This window comes from Taudactylus pleione, unplaced genomic scaffold, assembly GCF_031769625.1.
Source record: "Taudactylus pleione unplaced genomic scaffold, aTauple2 ptg000074l, whole genome shotgun sequence".
NCBI classification, from domain to species: Eukaryota; Metazoa; Chordata; class Amphibia; order Anura; family Myobatrachidae; genus Taudactylus; species Taudactylus pleione.
The window spans coordinates 53,537-73,939 of NW_028284476.1; the positions used below are offsets into that span (position 1 = coordinate 53,537).

Genomic DNA, 20,403 nt, shown 5'->3' on the forward strand with positions numbered 1-20,403 from the left:
TACTTTTAGTTCCACAGCAAAATCAATATTAAAAAAAAAAAAACACACCGTAGAAAAGTACAATTTTATTAAAACATACATGCACACACTATCTCACATACTCACCTATGTATCCCTGAAGCCATTCTGTCCTCTTCTCCAGTAGATAATCCAATGGGGAGTACCTGTAATAAAAATTCCATACTCACATCCTCCTATGGGTAGATCAGGTCCACTTCACACAATCCAGGGTCTTGGCAAAAACAAAAAACGAGATACCCGGACCCTCCCACATTAGTAGTGTTCTCTAATGACAGCTCCGCCTGGGATTTCAGTACAGAAATCCCGGTGCAGAGCGCTCATTGGCTGAGAGAGGCGAGCCTTCCGCCTCTCAGCCAATGAGCTGTTCTCACAATTGACTACAATGGTGAGAACCGAGTGTGCCCTTTTCAAAAATGGCGCCTCAGCGCCATTTTTGAAATTCAAATATGGCCACCGCGAGCCAGTCACGGCTCGCGACATCATCACCCCATCCCCTCGGCTGGTTTAAATATAGCCAGTGCGAGGCCCCATTCATCCAGTCGACGGCCGGGGAGCTGGAGAGACCAGCTGAAGAAAGAAGACGCTGCGGAAGCCCTGGATGGGCGGCGGCCGCGCAAAAGAGGTTAATGGCCGCCATGCTCCAGGTGAAGACGACGTAGAAGTCCTGGGGGAGAGGCAGCCATGTAAAAGAGCTTAAAGGCTGCCCCCCACAGGTGAAGGTGCAGCATAATAAAATACTTTAAAAAATGGGGTCTGTTTGCTTTCTTTTAATATTTCTTTTGCAGGGGTACTATAGGTGCCAGCAGACCCTTAATGCCCCGCCTGCTGGTACTTGTGATTCTCCAAGTACCGATATGTGGGGATGCCTGCTTGGACCTGTAGTACTACTGCAAAAGACAATATTTATATTTTCATATCCACCACACTTTACATAATCAACCCGGCACCCACCGCCCAGGGATGCTGGGGACAGCCCCGGGATATCAGCCTGGGGTGCCCTGAGGAGGGGGACCCCTTTATTGGGGGGGTCCCCAACTCCCCAGGGATCCCCGGCCTGGGCTGACTAGCGGTCAGGGGTGATGCTGTGGCTAGGGGGCCCAGTGAAAGGGCTCCCCTGGCTGTGGCATCACCCCCCAGCTAGAAGGAGTCCAGTGCTGGTTCTGGTAAATACAGGGGGACCCTACAAATTTTTCCTCCCTGTATTTCCAGAACCAGGACCGGCTCAGAGCCCTGTGCTGGTTGCACTAAATACAGGGGACCCCCTACATCATTTTGGCAACCAGGACTGGTTCTGAAAAGCCTGGTGCTGGTTGTGCTTAGTACGGGGGGACATTTGTCCCCTGTGTTTAGCACAACCAATACTGGGGCTCCAAAGCCCGGTGCTAGTTGTCCTCTAGGGGGTGGGGCTACGGCTTTTTTTTTTTTTTACACATTCAATTTTTAACAGATGTGTAGATGGATCTCACCACTGCATTCATGCATCTGTGACTTATTGATTTGATTTTCTCAGGTGCATATGCACTACCAATGAGCCCTCTGTGGCCCACTGATGCCCCCTTTGCACTGCACCACTGCCACTGCTCTGCACCACCGCTACTGCCGCTACCCCTCACGCCTACAGCCGTCTCGCACTCTGCACCTCCCAAACCAGCCTCCTGTGTTCTGTCCCCTCTTCCACCTGTGTTAGTGTACCATTTTGTTGCCCTTCTCCCCTGCAGGTGACCTGGTTTGCTTATCCAAACCCTGATAGTTAATACATTTTAAAAAAGCTATGAAATTCCATAGACAAAAACCTCACGGTTTCACATGTCCAATTAAGGCTACTTAGACATGATCTGAAATTTCACAAAACCTATTGATTTTCTGCCACTCAAACTTCAAAAAGCAATGAAATTACGATCATTCAGGCTGACGCCTTAACCGACGTGTTCCTTGCGCAATGCAGATGTGTGTGTGTATTTAAATGAGCACACAATTCTGTGAATTAGCAGCTCCACCATTTTGTGAGTGACAGCAATCTCATTCTGTGAGAGTGCTGAATCTGCAGTTAACCACAGGGTGTGATGTCATCCCATATCTGTATTACGCAAGGATCACGTCCATTAAGGCGTCAGCCTTAATTATCATAATTTCATTGCTTTTTGAAGTTTGAGTGGCAGAAAATCAATAGGTTTTGTGAAATTTCAGATCATGACTATGTAGCCTGGGACATGTGAAACCGTAAGGTTTTTTGTCTATGGAATATGTGTGGAAACACCCCCAGTCTTTACCTACATTTCTATGACTGAACATTTATATTCATTTGCTTCAAGTGCTCTTCCCCATAAGGGTGCAATTGAAAGGTACAACATGTGTTCCATTGAAATAAAGGGAAAACCCCAGAATGTCTGCCTCACCTAAGACTCTGGGGGCCTCTCCAGCTGTGAACAAATTCATAGAGCTCACTAGGTGGAGACACGCCTGCATTTTTCTCCAAGCCGCCTCTGCCCAGATCAGACAACTTTTGCAACCCCCGCAGGTGCTGTCATACTGATATTAATGCAGTTGAGCAATTATAGTGGTCAAAATGCACATGCGTCAAGTTCCATTACTGTCGTCACTCACTGCCTCGTTGACATATGTTCACACAGCTACTGCAGAGGCTTTAGCGTGTATTTCTGAATCAAGTCCTGTCTCTGGAAGGCTGTATGCTTACCAGTGGCATATCTACTGTATATAATGGCTGCACACAGGCTCCTGTTCAAGTTGTGGCCTGTGCCGCCCACCTTGCACCCAGAATAAACCTCACTATGTGCTGAGCAGCGTACCCATGATATACCGGCTGCTGGTGTCCATCTTCTGGGCGCTATGTTGGAAAGATGGCGCTGAAGCAGGACATCGAAAAAGACTCTGTTACTGTGCCAAAGTTCTTGTGATCTTCCTTATGAAAATATCACATTGAAAATGGCTGCCAGCAGAAGGTACAGGGGACCCACTGCACTGAACGTCAAGGGGGGGGGGTGGAGGGAAAAGAGGGGTGCTGCACAGGGCAAGGTGCAGGACGTCACAAAAGATTATTTGCTTGGCCCTTGTGCACCTGTGTATATTAGCCTTATGGAGAGCATGGTCATCATCCCTCAGCTACAATACAATTCACATGTGCGTTAGAGAGCAGCAAAAAGACTAGCAACAGCAGAGATCTAAAAGAAGGAAACTATGATCATGGAGGTGAGTTGTATGAGGTGGGATATATATGTCTTTGAGGTTTAGGCAACACAAACCATTAAGTACTAGTATGCATTGTGTAACTTCATTGTGTCAATAAGATGTCATATTTATTTATCAGTGTCCTCTGTACTATTCTGAAATACTTGTTATTACCACTGAGTCCTTGCTGTGTCTTGTTAAGGAATGGAGCACACTATACAAAACATAGCCTATGAGGCACAGGAAGCCTTCAAACTGGTGTTACTGGGGAGCAGTGATGTGGGAAAATCCAGCTTGGTACTTAGATATGTGAAGGATGATTTTCGGGAGATTGCAGCCACTACAGGATGTAAGTTACCCCAATATGTATCACACCATGTTATTCAGAACAACCATTTTAAGTATCAGGACAAAATATTCCATATGGTAATTATAAATTATAATATCACAATAGTTTAGTCAAAACTCACCAATACTTTGACAAAATAAAAAAAAGGAAGAGGTTTGGGATCACTCGAACTACAGTGAGACAATTATATCTATCAGCCTGGGCTGACGCTACCATTAGATGACTTAGCTGGTCATGGTTAGGGGGTAAGACTAGCCAACCTCCCAAACAAGGAAAGGGTCTAGAATCCCAAGACTGTAAGTCGGAGCATATTTTTCCCAAGAAGGGGGTGAAATTAACCTCAAATAAGTGGGAAAGGTCTCTAGTAAGAATGACATCAAAATATTTTATTTGAGAGGTATTCCAGGTGAAGGGGAGGGCATTTTTAGGGCATGCTACCATTTGAGCAGATGCTGTAACGTGGAAGGCAACCAACTTAGAGTAGTTGACTTTGAAATTAGAGAGTTCACCTAAGACCTTGAATTCATCTAGAAGGTTTGGTATGGAAATTATAGAATTTGTGATTGTGGCCAATAAATCATCTGCATAGAGAGCCAATTCATACTCACTGCCTTTGCAACATAAATCTTGATATATCCGCGTTCAACCGTATTGCCCTTTGTAGAGCCTCCATGCATAAAATAAAAATCACCCATGTCTAGTTCCATTATTATTGTCAAAGAAGCGTTAAAGAGGGAATCAGTTGATTCTAATTCTAGCAGAGGAGGAATTAATATATTGGAGGCAGACAGGACCCAGGAGCTCATTAAGAGCCGCTCGTTAGATGCGATCGCCCGCACCCAGCATATGCAAATTCGCCTAAGTGACGGCACGGCAGGCGCTCGCTCGGAAAGGCATAAGCACGCCCACTTTGTGTTGGCGAGCGATCACTTTGTGTCTTTAGATGCCCACTAGCGCACGTAATTTCCAAGAAGCGTATTAAAACATTGGTACATCGAGGACCATCGGAAGGGCTCGCAGCGCTTGTGGTTGCCTTACCTTACCGCAAGCACTGCGAGGACTTCAGTGTAAAAAACAGGCAGGTGACGTGTACTATGACGCTGGCTGATAATTATGCACGCCTCTGAAACGGTGTTGCTACACTCAGGCATGCCTGCGTTCGCACCTCCACTCCCCCATTATTAGTGTCCTGCCCCTGCTACCACCCACAAACAGCCTCTCCCATCACTCAAAACACTGGGCTGCCTTTGCTGGGCGAGCGAGCGGATTCTGATCACACGAGTAGTTCGCGCACACGCAGAACGAAGCGTACGCATGTGCGGTCACTTACCATCGGCCGCGAACGAGCGAGGGGCCGCTTGCGTGCGGCTCTGAATCAGGCCCCTAGTCCCAAGTGTCCCAGCACCCCAGACATAAAGCTTGAATCTATCCTATCAAATGCCTTCACAGCATCTGTAGACAATAAAATTGCAGAGGGTACATAGATGAGATATGATGGATGAGGGCTATAATTTTGGAAGTATTGTCCCTAGCTTCACGGCCCGAAACAAACCCTACCTGATCACTATGTATAAGAGTAGGCAGGAGACGTTTTCTTCTATTTGCAAGTTTTGCAAATAGTTTGAAGTCAACATTGAGAAGGGATATTGGGTGATAGCTTGGACACAGGGAGGGGTCCTTGCCTTCTTTGGGAATGACCGTAATGTGGGCCTCAAGGGATTGGCAAGAGAGAGCGAGAGGGGTTTGGTCCAAAACAGTATTGTAGGCTTCCAAAAGTAGAGATGTTAGTTTATCTCTAAAAGCCTTGTAGTAATTGATGGTAAAACTTTCTGGGCCAGGGTCTGTGCAGTTGTCTGAGTCACTAAAAAGTCGGACTGCGCAATTGAGAAGATGCACGAGCTCAGAAATATATTGGATATTTATTGGGGGGTTTCTGTAGTGGCTGTTCAGATGTACAAAGATGCGCTGTCTTATGGTCATGTGATGGGAGTGTCACTGTATAGCTTAAGGTGATTTAAAGTAGATTATCTTTATGTGGTGTACCGTGAAAAACCAGCAGTAGCTAGGAAATTGCAGCTCCCCTTAAGTCTAAAAGTAACAGCCACCACTGGTGAAAGTAAATAGAAATTACTACTTCAGTTAAATAATCATAAGCAAACAGCTAGGTGCCTTGAATATTCTGTCTGAAAACCATGAAGAATATGAGTGGACCCCTGATTTATGATTCCTCACATATGTACCTTTACGTGCCAGGTGCCTTTTTCTCACGAAGAGTGAATATCCAGGACAGGATTTTGGACTTTGAGATCTGGGACACAGCTGGACAGGAGAGATACCAGAGCATATGCCACCTATACTACCGTGGTGCCCAGGCTGCCATGCTGGTTTACGATATCACTGCTAAGGTATAACTCAGTAATATCACTGTCTATTTTAATCATCATTTACCATGTGTTCGATCAAGTGCAATATGGATTCGCAGGTATCTCAATTCTCACTGAGGTCTACGAAAATAAGGATTCCAGTGGCTGTAGCAGGAGCGAAGGTCAGGGAGCTGTAACAGGAGTGAGGGTCAGGAGCCAAGGTGATACACAAAGGATCAAATCTGGCAGACTTTGCAATGGCTTTGTCAGCAGAGGAAGTGGGCAATAGACTGAACTGAGCATGCTCCAAGCAGATTCATAAAGTGCATGTTCTCTAGAAAGAGATAAACAGCTGCCTGCTGTCACTTGCCAGACAGGATCACCAACGCACCAAAAGGGGTAGTAATCAAGTCCCATGTGGTCTGTATACACTTTCCCTTACTTATACTCAGCGGAAGCCATTTAGGTCAGTGACATAGCTGGCGTTTACATTGGACCCCCCCCCCCCCCATTAATAGTGGGTCAACATAATATATTATAAAATATTTAAGGGGAAGAAGAGGAGCAACAGTTACTTTAGCTTGTCTGGTGAGGGTATCAGGCTTTCCATTTTTAGGACCAGGTCGGTAAATGATATGGAAGTTAAACTGGGCAAAGAACAATCACCATCTAACTTTTTGGAAGTCTTGATGTCATGTCAATGTTCAAGGTGTTTGTGAACCGCGTAAACCAGAATGTGTGATGCCTCAAGGGTTTGTCGCCACTCAGAAAAGGTTACCTTCATACAGAACCGTAACTAGACTTTTTGGTGCCCTGTGCCAGAAAGAGCATTGGCGCCCCCCTCATTTTTCAAAAGGACATAATGCACCCAAAAAAGGGGAATGGCCTCATGGGGAAGGGCCAGGGAAGAGATAGGAGAGACCAGGAGATGCTGGGGATGAAATAAGAGGAAGTACAAGTGAGAATGATAATAAACAGAAATTTGACAGGCCCAAACAGCGCCCCCTGACCTGTGGTGCCCTGTGCGATGGCACCGGCCGCACTACCCTAGCTACGGGCCTGCCTTCATGGCTGACAGTTTATCTCTGACGCAGTGCATGCAATCCGATAGTACAAGGCACTTACAGAAAAAGACACAAGAACAGAGGATCATCTGGTCTCATCTACACTGAGGGCCTGATTCAGGTTGGTTCGCAAGGCTGCGTTCGCACGCAGCCAGCCGATGTTTACATTCTGCGCATGCGTGAACTGACCACTGCAATCGGGAATTGATCGCAGTAGTCACGCAGTTCCATTACACAGCGATTGACAGGAAGTGATCGTTTGGGGGTAAAGAGGTGGGGTGGTCGGCTGAATGCAGGCGTGCCTGTGCGTTTGAACACCGTTACAGGGGCATGCATAATTAAGCCCCTGCAGTTGTATACGCAGCCAGATATCTACTTGGCGAAAGGAAGTTTAGAAGTTTGTGCGGCAGGTCACGGTCAGCCACAACTGTGCGTATGGGTTCGATGTTACTCGATGTTACCAATGCTTATGCTGACTTACGGATGCATGTCATGGGAAGTGGGCAGGCTTTATGCAGTGGTGGGCGTCTTGGTATAGTGCTGCAGTTGCCGCGTGATTGCATTCATTAGCATATTTTCGCAGCGAGCGGGTGAGTGCGGACGCAGCCTTGCGAACCAACCTAAATCATGCCCTGAGACAGGATGGATCCCACAGCTGTATCTGATGCATCTACCTCCAAGATAACTGGCTGCTGTGGTTCTGGATCTATCAAGATGAATGCTGAGGTGAAAGCCTCTTTTAATTCACGGAAGCCAGTGCCGCCCATTGATTTTACACTGCAGCTGTACCCGTCAGCATTACTATCGGCACCTGCCACCTGCCCTAGCCCCGTTCTAGGTGGAAGGGTAATGGATGGTCTCTGCCTTTTTCTGCTCCTTATTCTGATAGGGCTAAGTCAGTGGTGATACACAGGAGACTAACGTCAGTGGTGATACACAGGAGACTAACGTCAGTGGTGATACACAGGAGACTAACGTCAGTGGTGATACAGAGGAGACACAGGAGACTAACGTCAGTGGTGATACACAGGAGACTAACATCAGTGGGGATACACAGGAGACTAACGTCAGTGGTGATACACAGGAGACTAATGTCAGTGGGGATACACGGAAGACTAATGTCAGTGGGGATACACGGGAGACTAATGTCAGTGGTGATACACGGGAGACTAACGTCAGTGGTGATGCACAGGAGACTAATGTCAGTGGTGATGCACAGGAGACTAACGTCAGTGGTGATACACAGGAGACTAACGTCAGTGGTGATACACAGGAGACTAACGTCAGTGGTGATACCCAGGAGACTAACGTCAGTGGTGATACACTGGAGACTAACGTCAGTGGTGATGCACAGGAGACTAACGTCAGTGGTGATACACAGGAGACTAACATCAGTGGTGATACACAGGAGACTAACGTCAGTGGTGATACACAGGAGACTAACGTCAGTGGTGATACCCAGGAGACTAACGTCAGTGGTGATACACTGGAGACTAACGTCAGTGGTGATACACAGGAGACTAACGTCAGTGGTGATACACAGGAGACTAACGTCAGTGGTGATACACAGGAGACTAACGTCAGTGGTGATACAGAGGAGACACAGGAGACTAATGTCAGTGGTGATACACAGGAGACTAACATCAGTGGGGATACACAGGAGACTAACGTCAGTGGTGATACACAGGAGACTAATGTCAGTGGGGATACACAGGAGACTAACATCAGTGGTGATACACAGGAGACTAACGTCAGTGGTGATACACAGGAGACTAACGTCAGTGGTGATACAGAGGAGACACAGGAGACTAATGTCAGAGGTGATACACAGGAGACTAACATCAGTGGGGATACACAGGAGACTAACGTCAGTGGTGATACACAGGAGACTAACATCAGTGGTGATACACAGGAGACTAACGTCAGTGGTGATACAGAGGAGACACAGGAGACTAATGTCAGTGGTGATACACAGGAGACTAACATCAGTGGGGATACACAGGAGACTAACGTCAGTGGTGATACACAGGAGACTAACATCAGTGGTGATACACAGGAGACTAACGTCAGTGGTGATACAGAAGAGACACAGGAGACTAATGTCAGTGGTGATACACAGGAGACTAACATCAGTGGGGATACACAGGAGACTAACGTCAGTGGTGATACACAGGAGACTAATGTCAGTGGGGATACACAGGAGACTAACATCAGTGGGGATACACAGGAGACTAACATCAGTGGGGATACACTGGAGACTAACGTCAGTGGTGATACACAGGAGACTAACATCAGTGGTGATACACAGGAGACTAACGTCAGTGGTGATACACAGGAGACTAACGTCAGTGGTGATACACAGGAGACTAACGTCAGTGGTGATACCCAGGAGACTAACGTCAGTGGTGATACACTGGAGACTAACGTCAGTGGTGATACACAGGAGACTAACGTCAGTGGTGATACACAGGAGACTAACGTCAGTGGTGATACACAGGAGACTAACGTCAGTGGTGATACAGAGGAGACACAGGAGACTAATGTCAGTGGTGATACACAGGAGACTAACATCAGTGGGGATACACAGGAGACTAACGTCAGTGGTGATACACAGGAGACTAATGTCAGTGGGGATACACAGGAGACTAACATCAGTGGTGATACACAGGAGACTAACGTCAGTGGTGATACACAGGAGACTAACGTCAGTGGTGATACAGAGGAGACACAGGAGACTAATGTCAGAGGTGATACACAGGAGACTAACATCAGTGGGGATACACAGGAGACTAACGTCAGTGGTGATACACAGGAGACTAACATCAGTGGTGATACACAGGAGACTAACGTCAGTGGTGATACAGAGGAGACACAGGAGACTAATGTCAGTGGTGATACACAGGAGACTAACATCAGTGGGGATACACAGGAGACTAACGTCAGTGGTGATACACAGGAGACTAACATCAGTGGTGATACACAGGAGACTAACGTCAGTGGTGATACAGAAGAGACACAGGAGACTAATGTCAGTGGTGATACACAGGAGACTAACGTCAGTGGTGATACACAGGAGACTAATGTCAGTGGGGATACACAGGAGACTAACATCAGTGGTGATACACAGGAGACTAACATCAGTGGGGATACACTGGAGACTAACGTCAGTGGTGATACACAGGAGACTAACATCAGTGGTGATACACAGGAGACTAACGTCAGTGGTGATACACAGGAGACTAACGTCAGTGGTGATACAGAGGAGACACAGGAGACTAATGTCAGTGGTGATACACAGGAGACTAACGTCAGTGGTGATACACAAGAGACTAACGTCAGTGGTGATACACAGGAGACTAACGTCAGTGGTGATACACAGGAGACTAACGTCAGTGGTGATACAGAGGAGACACAGGAGACTAATGTCAGTGATGATACACAGGAGACTAACATCAGTGGTGATACACAGGAGACTAACATCAGTGGTGATACACAGGAGACTAACGTCAGTGGTGATACAGAGGAGACACAGGAGACTAATGTCAGTGGTGATACACAGGAGACTAACATCAGTGGGGATACACAGGAGACTAACGTCAGTGGTGATACACAGGAGACTAACATCAGTGGTGATACACAGGAGACTAACGTCAGTGGTGATACACAGGAGACTAACATCAGTGGTGATACAGAGGAGACACAGGAGACTAATGTCAGTGGTGATACACAGGAGACTAACGTCAGTGGTGATACACAAGAGACTAACGTCAGTGGTGACGCACAGGAGACTAACGTCAGTGGTGATACACAGGAGACTAACGTCAGTGGTGATACACAGGAGACTAACGTCAGTGGTGATACAGAGGAGACACAGGAGACTAATGTCAGTGGTGATACACAGGAGACTAACATCAGTGGGGATACACAGGAGACTAACGTCAGTGGTGATACACAGGAGACTAACATCAGTGGTGATACACAGGAGACTAACGTCAGTGGTGATACACAGGAGACTAACGTCAGTGGTGATACAGAGGAGACACAGGAGACTAATGTCAGTGGTGATACACAGAAGACTAACATCAGTGGGTATACACAGGAGACTAACGTCAGTGGTGATACACAGGAGACTAATGTCAGTGGGGATACACGGGAGACTAATGTCAGTGGGGATACACGGGAGACTAATGTCAGTGGGGATACACGGGAGACTAACGTCAGTGGGGATACACGGGAGACTAACGTCAGTGGTGATACACGGAAGATAAACGTCAGTGGTGATACACAGGAGACTAACGTCAGTGGTGATGCACAGGAGACTAACGTCAGTGGTGATGCAGATGCACAGGAGACTAACGTCAGTGGTGATGCACAGGAGACTAACGTCAGTGGTGACGCACAAGAGACTAACGTCAGTGGTGACGCACAGGAGACTAACGTCAGTGGTGACGCACAGGAGACTAACGTCAGTGGTGACGCACAGGAGACTAACGTCAGTGGTGACGCACAGGAGACTAACGTCAGCGGTGATACACGGGAGACTAACGTCAGCGGTGATAAACGGGAGACTAACGTCAGCGGGGATACACGGGAGACTAATGTCAGCGGTGATACACGGGAGACTAATGTCAGCGGTGATACACGGGAGACTAATGTCAGTGGTGATACACGGGAGACTAATGTCAGTGGTGATACACGGGAGACTGTCAGTGGTGATACACGGGAGACTAATATCAGTGGTGATACACGGGAGACTAATGTCAGTGGTGATACACAGGAGACTAATATCAGTGGTGATACTCAGGAGACTAAGGCCCTCATTCAGAGCCGGACTCCATAAAAATGGAGCATCGTCCTGGACGCTCGTATAGCTGTGGGTCACCACCCACAGCACATACGAGTGTGCAGGATGATGGTCGCGATGGTCTTGACCATCGCCAGTGCGACCAGAAGCCTGCGGTTGAGTTTCTCAACCGCAAGGCCAGGAGTGATTTTGGCTCTATCAGAGCCAAAATCACTCCCACTGACATCACTAGTGATGTCAGTGGGGCCGGCTTCAGACGGTAGGCACGTCCCCGGCACCCCCACCAAAGGGGGGCGTGCTGTCAGCAACATCGACAGCATGACCCCTTTGATCAGACACAACGAGCGAAGGAAAGTCCTTCGCTATGCCGACCGCCGGCATCTCCACTACAGAATCCCGGCGAGGGTTAATTAACCTACACTGGGAGACCGGCGCCCGGCATCCCGATCGTGCGGACAGCCACGGGGGGGAGGGCTAGGTTTAGGGTTCCGGGGGGGGACTTAGGATTAGGCATCCCACCCCAGAGGTTAGGTTTAGGCTAGGGGGAGGGAGGGTTAGGCTTAGGCACCCCCGGGGGGAACTTAGGGTTAGGCACCCACCCGGGGGACTTAGGTTTAGATGGCGGGGAAAGGGGGGGTTAGGTTTAGGCACATAGAGGGGGGATTAGGGTTAGGCACAGGGGGGAGGAGGTTGGGGTTAGGCACCCCTAAGGGAGGGTTAGAGGGTAGATTAGGTTAGATCATACTTACCTTATAGATGATCGGGATTTCCATCGACGTCGGGCTGGCGCTGCCGGGATTTGAACCGCCGGCCACGCGGCCGCCGGTGTAACGTATGTATTCTCCCCAAACCCTACCCTGCCTGCATCTCTCCCACCTAACCCTTCAGTACATTAATTCCTACCCTCCTTATAGTCTCTATCACCATGTACCCTGGTGGCCAACATCACAGAATCCAAAACAATCTACAGTTACGTGATTCCATATTGTTCTGGAAGTAGAATATAATACGTTCACTATAATACGTTCACTATATTACGTTACTTCTCTCCTCTCTGCTCTTCTTTCTCTGTTAGGAGACATTTACCAGGGCTCAGGTTTGGCTTCAGGAGCTACAGAAGCACATCTCCAGTGAGGAGCTGGTCATTGCACTGGTTGGGAACAAGAGTGACCTGCAAGCTGACAGGAAGGTGCCACAAGAGGTGCAGTATGCTCTTCTAGGGTTGATAATCGATCAACTGCATAAATATAAATATGGGCATTGTGTATATCTCTAAATCAAGCCTCTAGTGCCACGAGACAAACATTAATCTTGTTAATTATCCGGGAACCGCAGACTAGGCAAGGAAAAACTTTTCACAGCCGGGTGCTTGTAGCTTCTATGGTGCACCCTAATTTGCAGCTCCTCTCCCCATAAAGGCACCAGACCTGCACTGATGAGCTGGGACTGGTATTCGCTGTAGTATAGAGACAAAATTCTCATGGGATCCCTGTATTCTCCGGGCTCGCCAACTCTGGGGCTGTTAGGGATTTGTTATTTTTTTTTTTACAAGGCACAATATACTTTGGGGGAAGTGTATCAAACCCTGAGGAGAGATAAAGTACTGACCAATCAGCTTCTGTCATTTTTCAAACACGGGTCTATTTACTAAGAAGTGTTAGGAGACAAAGTGAAATGAGATAAGGTGCCAGCCAATCAGCTCCCAACTGTCATTTTTCAAACACAGCCTGTGAGATGGCAGTTGGGAGCTGATTGGCTGGCACCTTATCTCATTTCACTTTGTCTCTTAACACTGCTTAGTAAATAGACCCCACAGTCTGTAAAATGACAGAAGCTGCTTGGTTGGTACTTTACCGTATCTCCCTCCACTTGATCTCTCCTCAATGAGAGATCTCCCCCTAAATAAAATACACCCTGTTCTTAAATAAACTTTAATTGGAGCAATGTCTAAAATCTCTGTTCATCAGTTTATTTAATATAAAATAGAACCTTATTTCCTTCTTGATGTGATGTACTGTGGTCCAAATGACTACAGACTGCATTATAAACTCACAATCATTGTTGTACAAATGGTACGCATGCACAGCAGTTTTACATAAGCACCACCTGCCACCACCTGCCTGACAAATAATACTAGCTTGTTATGCATTAGCTCTCTCTGTTCTAGGGATGGTCATCATACATGGATGGTTTGCAAACATTTACTTTTTTAAGACCCCTGTCTATTGTTTTGCCGCTGATTAGGGGGTTGGGTAGGTTGTCGATATTTCCTATCATCAATATTTTGTATCGGTGGAGATGCTTTTAATTATCTAAAGGCAGAATTACACTTGAAAGCACATAAAGGCCTCCTGTGAATGTGTTCCAAGTCTTGGAAGCTTTTTACCCAAAACATTGATGTTTTAAGAAAAAAAAAAATAAGTCATCCCTAGAGTCTCCCCATCCTTCCTGTCTTTTCCCTCTGTCACTCACCGCCCCCCTCTTTACTGGGGCCTATTTATTAACACATAAAATTCTCTGGAGGTAATTAGGTTTAGAACTCGCATGGACTTCTACCTAATTACCGGTGGAATTAATCATTCCTCCTCCCCATAACTATCTATTCCGAAAAGCTGTCATTTTTGCGATGACAGCTTTTTGGGAAAAAGATACTTTTCCCTCTCTGCTCTAACTTATCGCAGCGCATGCGCTGTTACATCTGTAAAAGCAGTGCATGCGCAGCGCTGCCTACAGCTGCGGTAAATCAGTCCCCCCTAACCTCCCCCTTTCCCTCCCCCTCCGCTCATCTCCACCCTATCCTCCACTTACCTGCCTGCTGCAGCCACGTCAGGCTCCGCCTGCTGTGCTGACACTGTGTTCTCCCGGCAGAGCACAGTAAAGTTTAGAAAAAATAAATACATTTTGTTTTCTTTCTAAACTTTACTGTGTTCTGCCGGGAGAACACAGTGTCAGCACAGCAGGCGGAGCCTGAGAAGCGACCAGAGTGACAGTGGTGGATAGTAACACCATCAAATTCCGAAAATACATGATTTTCGGAATTTGATGAATAGCCTAATTTCTACATTTGTGGAAATTACCGCAGACAGACTTAACCAGGAGATATCAGTGATATCTCCTGTGCTAAGTGTGTTCATGAATACTAAAATAACGGTAATTAAGGAAAATGTCCTTAAACACATTATTTTAGTGTTGATGAATAGGCCCCACAGTACCCTAATGATCTCCACTAGTCCTCTTCTCAGTCAGCCTTCCAGACCTGTCTCCCGCAGTACTGCACTCACATCTCCCATTAGCTGTAAGTCCCCCGAAACTGCAAATCCTCATCCCTCATCTTCGTCTGGGATTGGCTTCTGTGTACAGAATACATTATATTTCACAGTATTATTGTGTATTATTAATGATATTAGAGGGACTGGGTACCGTCAGGAAAGCGTGCACAGCTTGTAACTAGGGTTATTCTGTTTCCTGTGCTGAAAAGGGAATATTTACCCTCCCCCTTCCCTCCATAACCCTCCCTTCTTGTAGCCTAACTCTCCCCACCCCGCACCCTAACCCTCCCCACCCCCTAACCCTTCCTTCTTGTAGCCTAACCCTCCCCACCCCGCACCCTAACCCTCCCTTCTTGTAGCCTAACCCTAACCCTCCCCACCCCGCACCCTAACCCTCCCTTCTTGTAGCCTAACCCTAACCATCCCCACCCCGCACCCTAACCATCCCTTCTTGTAGCCTAACCCTCCCCACCCCGCACCCTAACCATCCCTTCTTGTAGCCTAACCCTAACCCTCCCCACCCCGCACCCTAACCATCCCTTCTTGTAGCCTAACCCTCCCCACCCCGCACCCTATCCCTCCCCACCCTAACCCTCCCTTCTTGTAGCCTAACCCTCCCCACCCCGCACCCTAACCCTCCCTTCTTGTAGCCTAACCCTCCCCACCCTAACCCTCCCTTCTTGTAGCCTAACCCTAACCCTCCCCACCCCGCACCCTAACCATCCCTTCTTGTAGCCTAACCCTCCCCACCCCTTAACCATCCCTTCTTGTAGCATAACCCTCCCCACCCTGCACCCTAACCCTCCCCACCCCGCACCCTAACCATCCCTTCTTGTAGCCTAACTCTAACCATCCCCACCCCGCACCCTAACCCTCCCTTCTTGTAGCCTAACCCTCCCCACCCCGCACCCTAACCATCCCTTCTTGTAGCCTAACCCTCCCCACCCCGCACCCTAACCATCCCTTCTTGTAGCCTAACCCTCCCCACCCTAACCATCCCTTCTTGTAGCCTAACCCTCCCCACCCCGCACCCTAACCATCCCTTCTTGTAGCCTAACCCTCCCCACCCTGCACCCTAACCCTCCCTTCTTGTAGCCTAACCCTCCCCACCCCCTCCCTTCTTGTAGCCTAACCCTAACCATCCCCACCCCGCACCCTAACCATCCCTTCTTGTAGCCTAACCCTAACCACCCCGCACCCTAACCATCCCTTCTTGTAGCCTAACCCTCCCCACCCCGCACCCTAACCATCCCTTCTTGTAGCCTAACCCTCCCCACCCCGCACCCTAACCATCCCTTCTTGTAGCATAACCCTCCCCACCCCGCACCCTAACCATCCCTTCTTGTAGCCTAACTCTAACCATCCCCACCCCGCACCCTAACCCTCCCCACTCCGCACCCTAACCATCCCTTCTTGTAGCCTAACCCTCCCCACCCCGCACCCTAACCCTCCCTGTTAGTGCATAAACCTAAGTTTCCCCCCTTTGTGCCTAAACCTAACCCTCCAACCTTACTGCCTAACCCTAACCCGCCCCCCTCCAGTGGTGCCTAACCCTCTCCCTAGGGGTGCCTGACCCTAACCCCCCCCCCCAAATCTAACACTAACCCCACTATGCTACATAAACCTAACCCACCCCCCCCCTGCAGCAAACACTAAGGGCACCCTGGACTTACCTCGTTCGGGCTGGCGTCTTTCTGGATTCTGGTGTCGGGAGTTATATAGGCGTCTGTATTTCGACACCTATCTTAAGTCCCTTGTTGGGCTTCCACCGTCGTGATTTAGACAGCCGGCATCGAGGCCGCCGGTCTCATAACTACTGCCCCTCCATATCATTTCAGCCTATTGCGACCCAACCTTATCCCAACCATTTGCCAAATTAATTTTACATTATTAGAAGACATATCACTAAATGTATTGTATTACATCACCTATTACTGTATTACCCTCAGGACGCACAGGCTTTTGCTGAACAAAAAAGGCTGCTGTTTATGGAAACTTCGGCTATGTCAGGAATTGGAGTGCGGGAGATTTTCGAAGCCATGGGTGAGTAAATCATTTAGGACAGGAGTCACCAACACACAGTACGGGTGACAGATGCTGCATGCAGATCAGTGATAAGTGGCACACTGTAGGTTTACCAGCTAGGACCAATATGTAAGTTGCAGACTTAAATTTAAGCCATAATATTTTGCAATTAAAATAGCAATTTGTTTATTTATCCAGTTACAAGTAGCAGCCAATGTTGATGAGCCTAAACGGACTGATTTATCGATTAGCGCGGCCGGTGTGTTGGTCTTGCCGGCTGCCACCAACTCTTTGATCCTACTACTCTCACTATTTTTTCATTTAAGTCTGATGAGATCTCTACATTTTATACTACCCACCTCTGCTCTGCCTTAAAGGTGCCTATAATGTAAGAGGGTGACCTGGCTACATTTGCAGTATTTAGGGGTCTAGTTACTAAGCAGTGTTTATTAGGAGACAGAGTGAAAAGTCATAAGAAAGTGATACGGTGCCAGCCAATCAGCTCCCAACTGTCATCTCACAGGCTGTGTTTGAAAAGTGACAATTGGGAGCTGATTGGCTGGCACCTTATCACTTTCTTATCACTTTTCACTCTGGCCCTGATTCAGAGCCGGACGCTCTGACAGAGCGCTCGCTCTGAATCAGGGCCAGCCTTCTTGTTTTTTAGAGCGGCCTCCTGGCCGCTCGTATAGCTGTGGGCTATAGTGAGCGGCAGAGCCGTAACTAGACTTTTTAGTGCCCTGTGCCAGAAAGAGCATTTGCGCCCCCCCTTATTTTTCAAAGGGACATAATGCACCCAAAAAAGGGAATGGCCTCATGGGGAAGGGCCAGGAGATACTGGGGATGAAATAAGAGGAAGCTACAAGTGAGAATGATAATAAACAGAAACTTGAGAGGCCCAAACAGCGCCCCCTGATCTCTGGCGCCCTGTGCGATTGCAACGGCCGCACTACCCTAGCTACGGCCCTGGCGAGCAGCCAGGAAGATGGTCGCGATGGTCAAGACCATCGGGCTTGCACCGAGACCCTTGTGGTAGGGTCTCGTTGCCGCAAGCCCCAGAGAGATTTAGGCTCTCACAGAGCCAAAATCTCTCCCACTGACATCACTCGTGATGTCAGTGGGGCCGTCCCCAAACGGAATCGTTCACATGGGAACGCCTCCCTTTGGGCAACCACTCCCCCGGCCCGCCCACCAAAGGGGGTCGTGCTGTCAGTCAACATCGACAGCACGCCCCCTTTGGTATGAGACCCGGAGCGACGGTTTGGCCGTCGCTATCCGGGTCTCGCGCATGCGCACTGGGCCACCATCGACCCGCTTGCGAGCGCATAGCGCTCGCGAGCGGGTCTGAATCAGGCCCACAGTCTCCTAACACTGCTTAGTAAATAGACCCCTAAATCTAGGTCTCCATTTATCAAGAGATTTAGCACTAAACCTGAATTCATCATTGAAGCTGCCTGCCGTATGAAGTTGTATTTCTCTCTTTAATTGACTCATGTGCAGTGAAACTTTCCGGTTGGCTACCACTTCATCTGTACCCGGCCGGCTCCCCTACAGAATCCCTGGTAGCGGCAGCAACCTCCCTTCCCAGCCTGGCACACGCCAATTTGGCGTAAAAACTACAGACCTATTTTTTAATGAAAACTGCATCAATGTGTAGTAGAAACTCCTAGAAATAATCTGCACTTTTTTTTCCATCTCGATCCGCCAAGTTAAAAGCTGAGCGATAATAAAAACAAAATCTATTGACATCATCAATGTATATAGAGATAGTGTATAAAAACTATAAATTGATTTGGTAATAAAGCACTCAGACATATTAAAGTACTTTCCACCAGGATGTTGCGTCGCTCATCTGATCAATCATCTCCATCCCTGTCTCATATGCTTCCATCCTTCCTTGATAGCGGCCCCTTCGTGCCTTACACAACCAGCAGGTCCTTTACACTCTTGTGCGCGTTATTTTGTTGCCACTTAATGCACATCCATATTTAATGGTTCTGTGCGGCCTGTAAATCTCACTGATCGCTGTCCTATTTCCCTCCATCTGCAGCCTGTGAATTACTGGCCTTGGAACACCAAAAGGAGGACAAGGAACGCAGGAAGGACACAGGCGTCAATGTGCACAGCCCGCGGATCCCTAGTGTAGGGAACAATTGCTGCCAATAAGGGCTCAGCGCTCGGGCAGGGGTGCAGCGGAGAAGCATCAGTATGGAATTAGGATGAACGAGAGAGGGAAATGACATGTATATGGCTGCAATTTGGTATATAAAACAGGAATAATAATGAGCAATTATACATAGAAAGGAATAGTACAGACAATACTTTACACCTACAGCAGATTTTACTATGGAACATTGTACCTGATTCACCACGGATCGCAATGTGGCGTACGCACGCAGTTTCTCTACGAATTTATGCTAATCCATAGCGACCGCAATGCCGCCGCAGCACTACATAAGGACATCCACTTCACCTACACGCACATCCGTAATGCTTAGCAAGCCTGCGAAAACATCGGTACAATCGAGTACCATCAGACCCATACGGACTGTTAAGGCAGGTCAAACCTCACTCAGGACGGCGCATGCGCAAATAATTAATGACGGTGGGTGAATCCCCACTATAAATATCAGTATGAGAGGGGACAAGTTTTTATATCTGAGGAAGCCGCTGACACTGAAAGCAGGCGGAGAAACGCGTTATATCACCAACATTATCCACAGGAAACCGCACAGCTGGAGCCATAAGCAGATTACCAACAGGAAAGGAACATACACTGTTCTCTTCTCTCCAGATTCGCTGTATGTCTGGTGTAACAACCAGCAGCAGGAGGCACAAGGGATTAGCTAACGCCCTGGGAACCTGGATGGCGTCTTTACACAAGGCCTGATTCAGAGCCGGACGCTATTTGCGCAGTTCTGGCTATAAAATAACCCAGTGACGTGGTCACTGACGCTGCTGTATTAATTATGCACACCCTTAAAACGCCTGTTTTGACCTTTAAGCACGCCTGCGTTCGGATCTCCACTCCCTGTGTTCAAGCACCTTCCCCTGTTACCACCCACATACGCCTCATTCTGTCACTCAAAATAGCAGGCATTCGCTATTTAGCGAACAAACGATTTTCGGCCGCACTGACTGGTTCGCGCATGCGTATTACGATCCATACGCATGCGCAGTTGGGCAAACATCGCTCGGAGCGAACGAGCGGCTCTGAATCAGGCCCACAGTCTATACAAGGAACCTACCAATAACTATACGGTATCTGTATAAGCTAAGTTGCTAACTTGCAGATTAACAACCATCTGGGAAAAGGATATTG

The 20,403-nt window shown here is 48.1% G+C and overlaps 1 protein-coding gene across 1 annotated transcript; it reads left to right on the top strand.

Moving 5' to 3' along the window:
- Positions 1-3,168: 3,168 nt before the first annotated feature.
- RAB17 (RAB17, member RAS oncogene family) lies at positions 3,169-19,247 on the top strand (the record flags this gene model as incomplete). The annotated part of the gene is made up of 6 exons (XM_088467762.1): positions 3,169-3,228; positions 3,410-3,556; positions 5,810-5,961; positions 12,863-12,988; positions 17,006-17,099; positions 19,132-19,247. Coding segments are annotated over 6 exons (695 nt in total), but the record flags the coding sequence as incomplete, so codon positions are not given.
- Between the last annotated feature and the right edge of the window lie 1,156 nt (positions 19,248-20,403).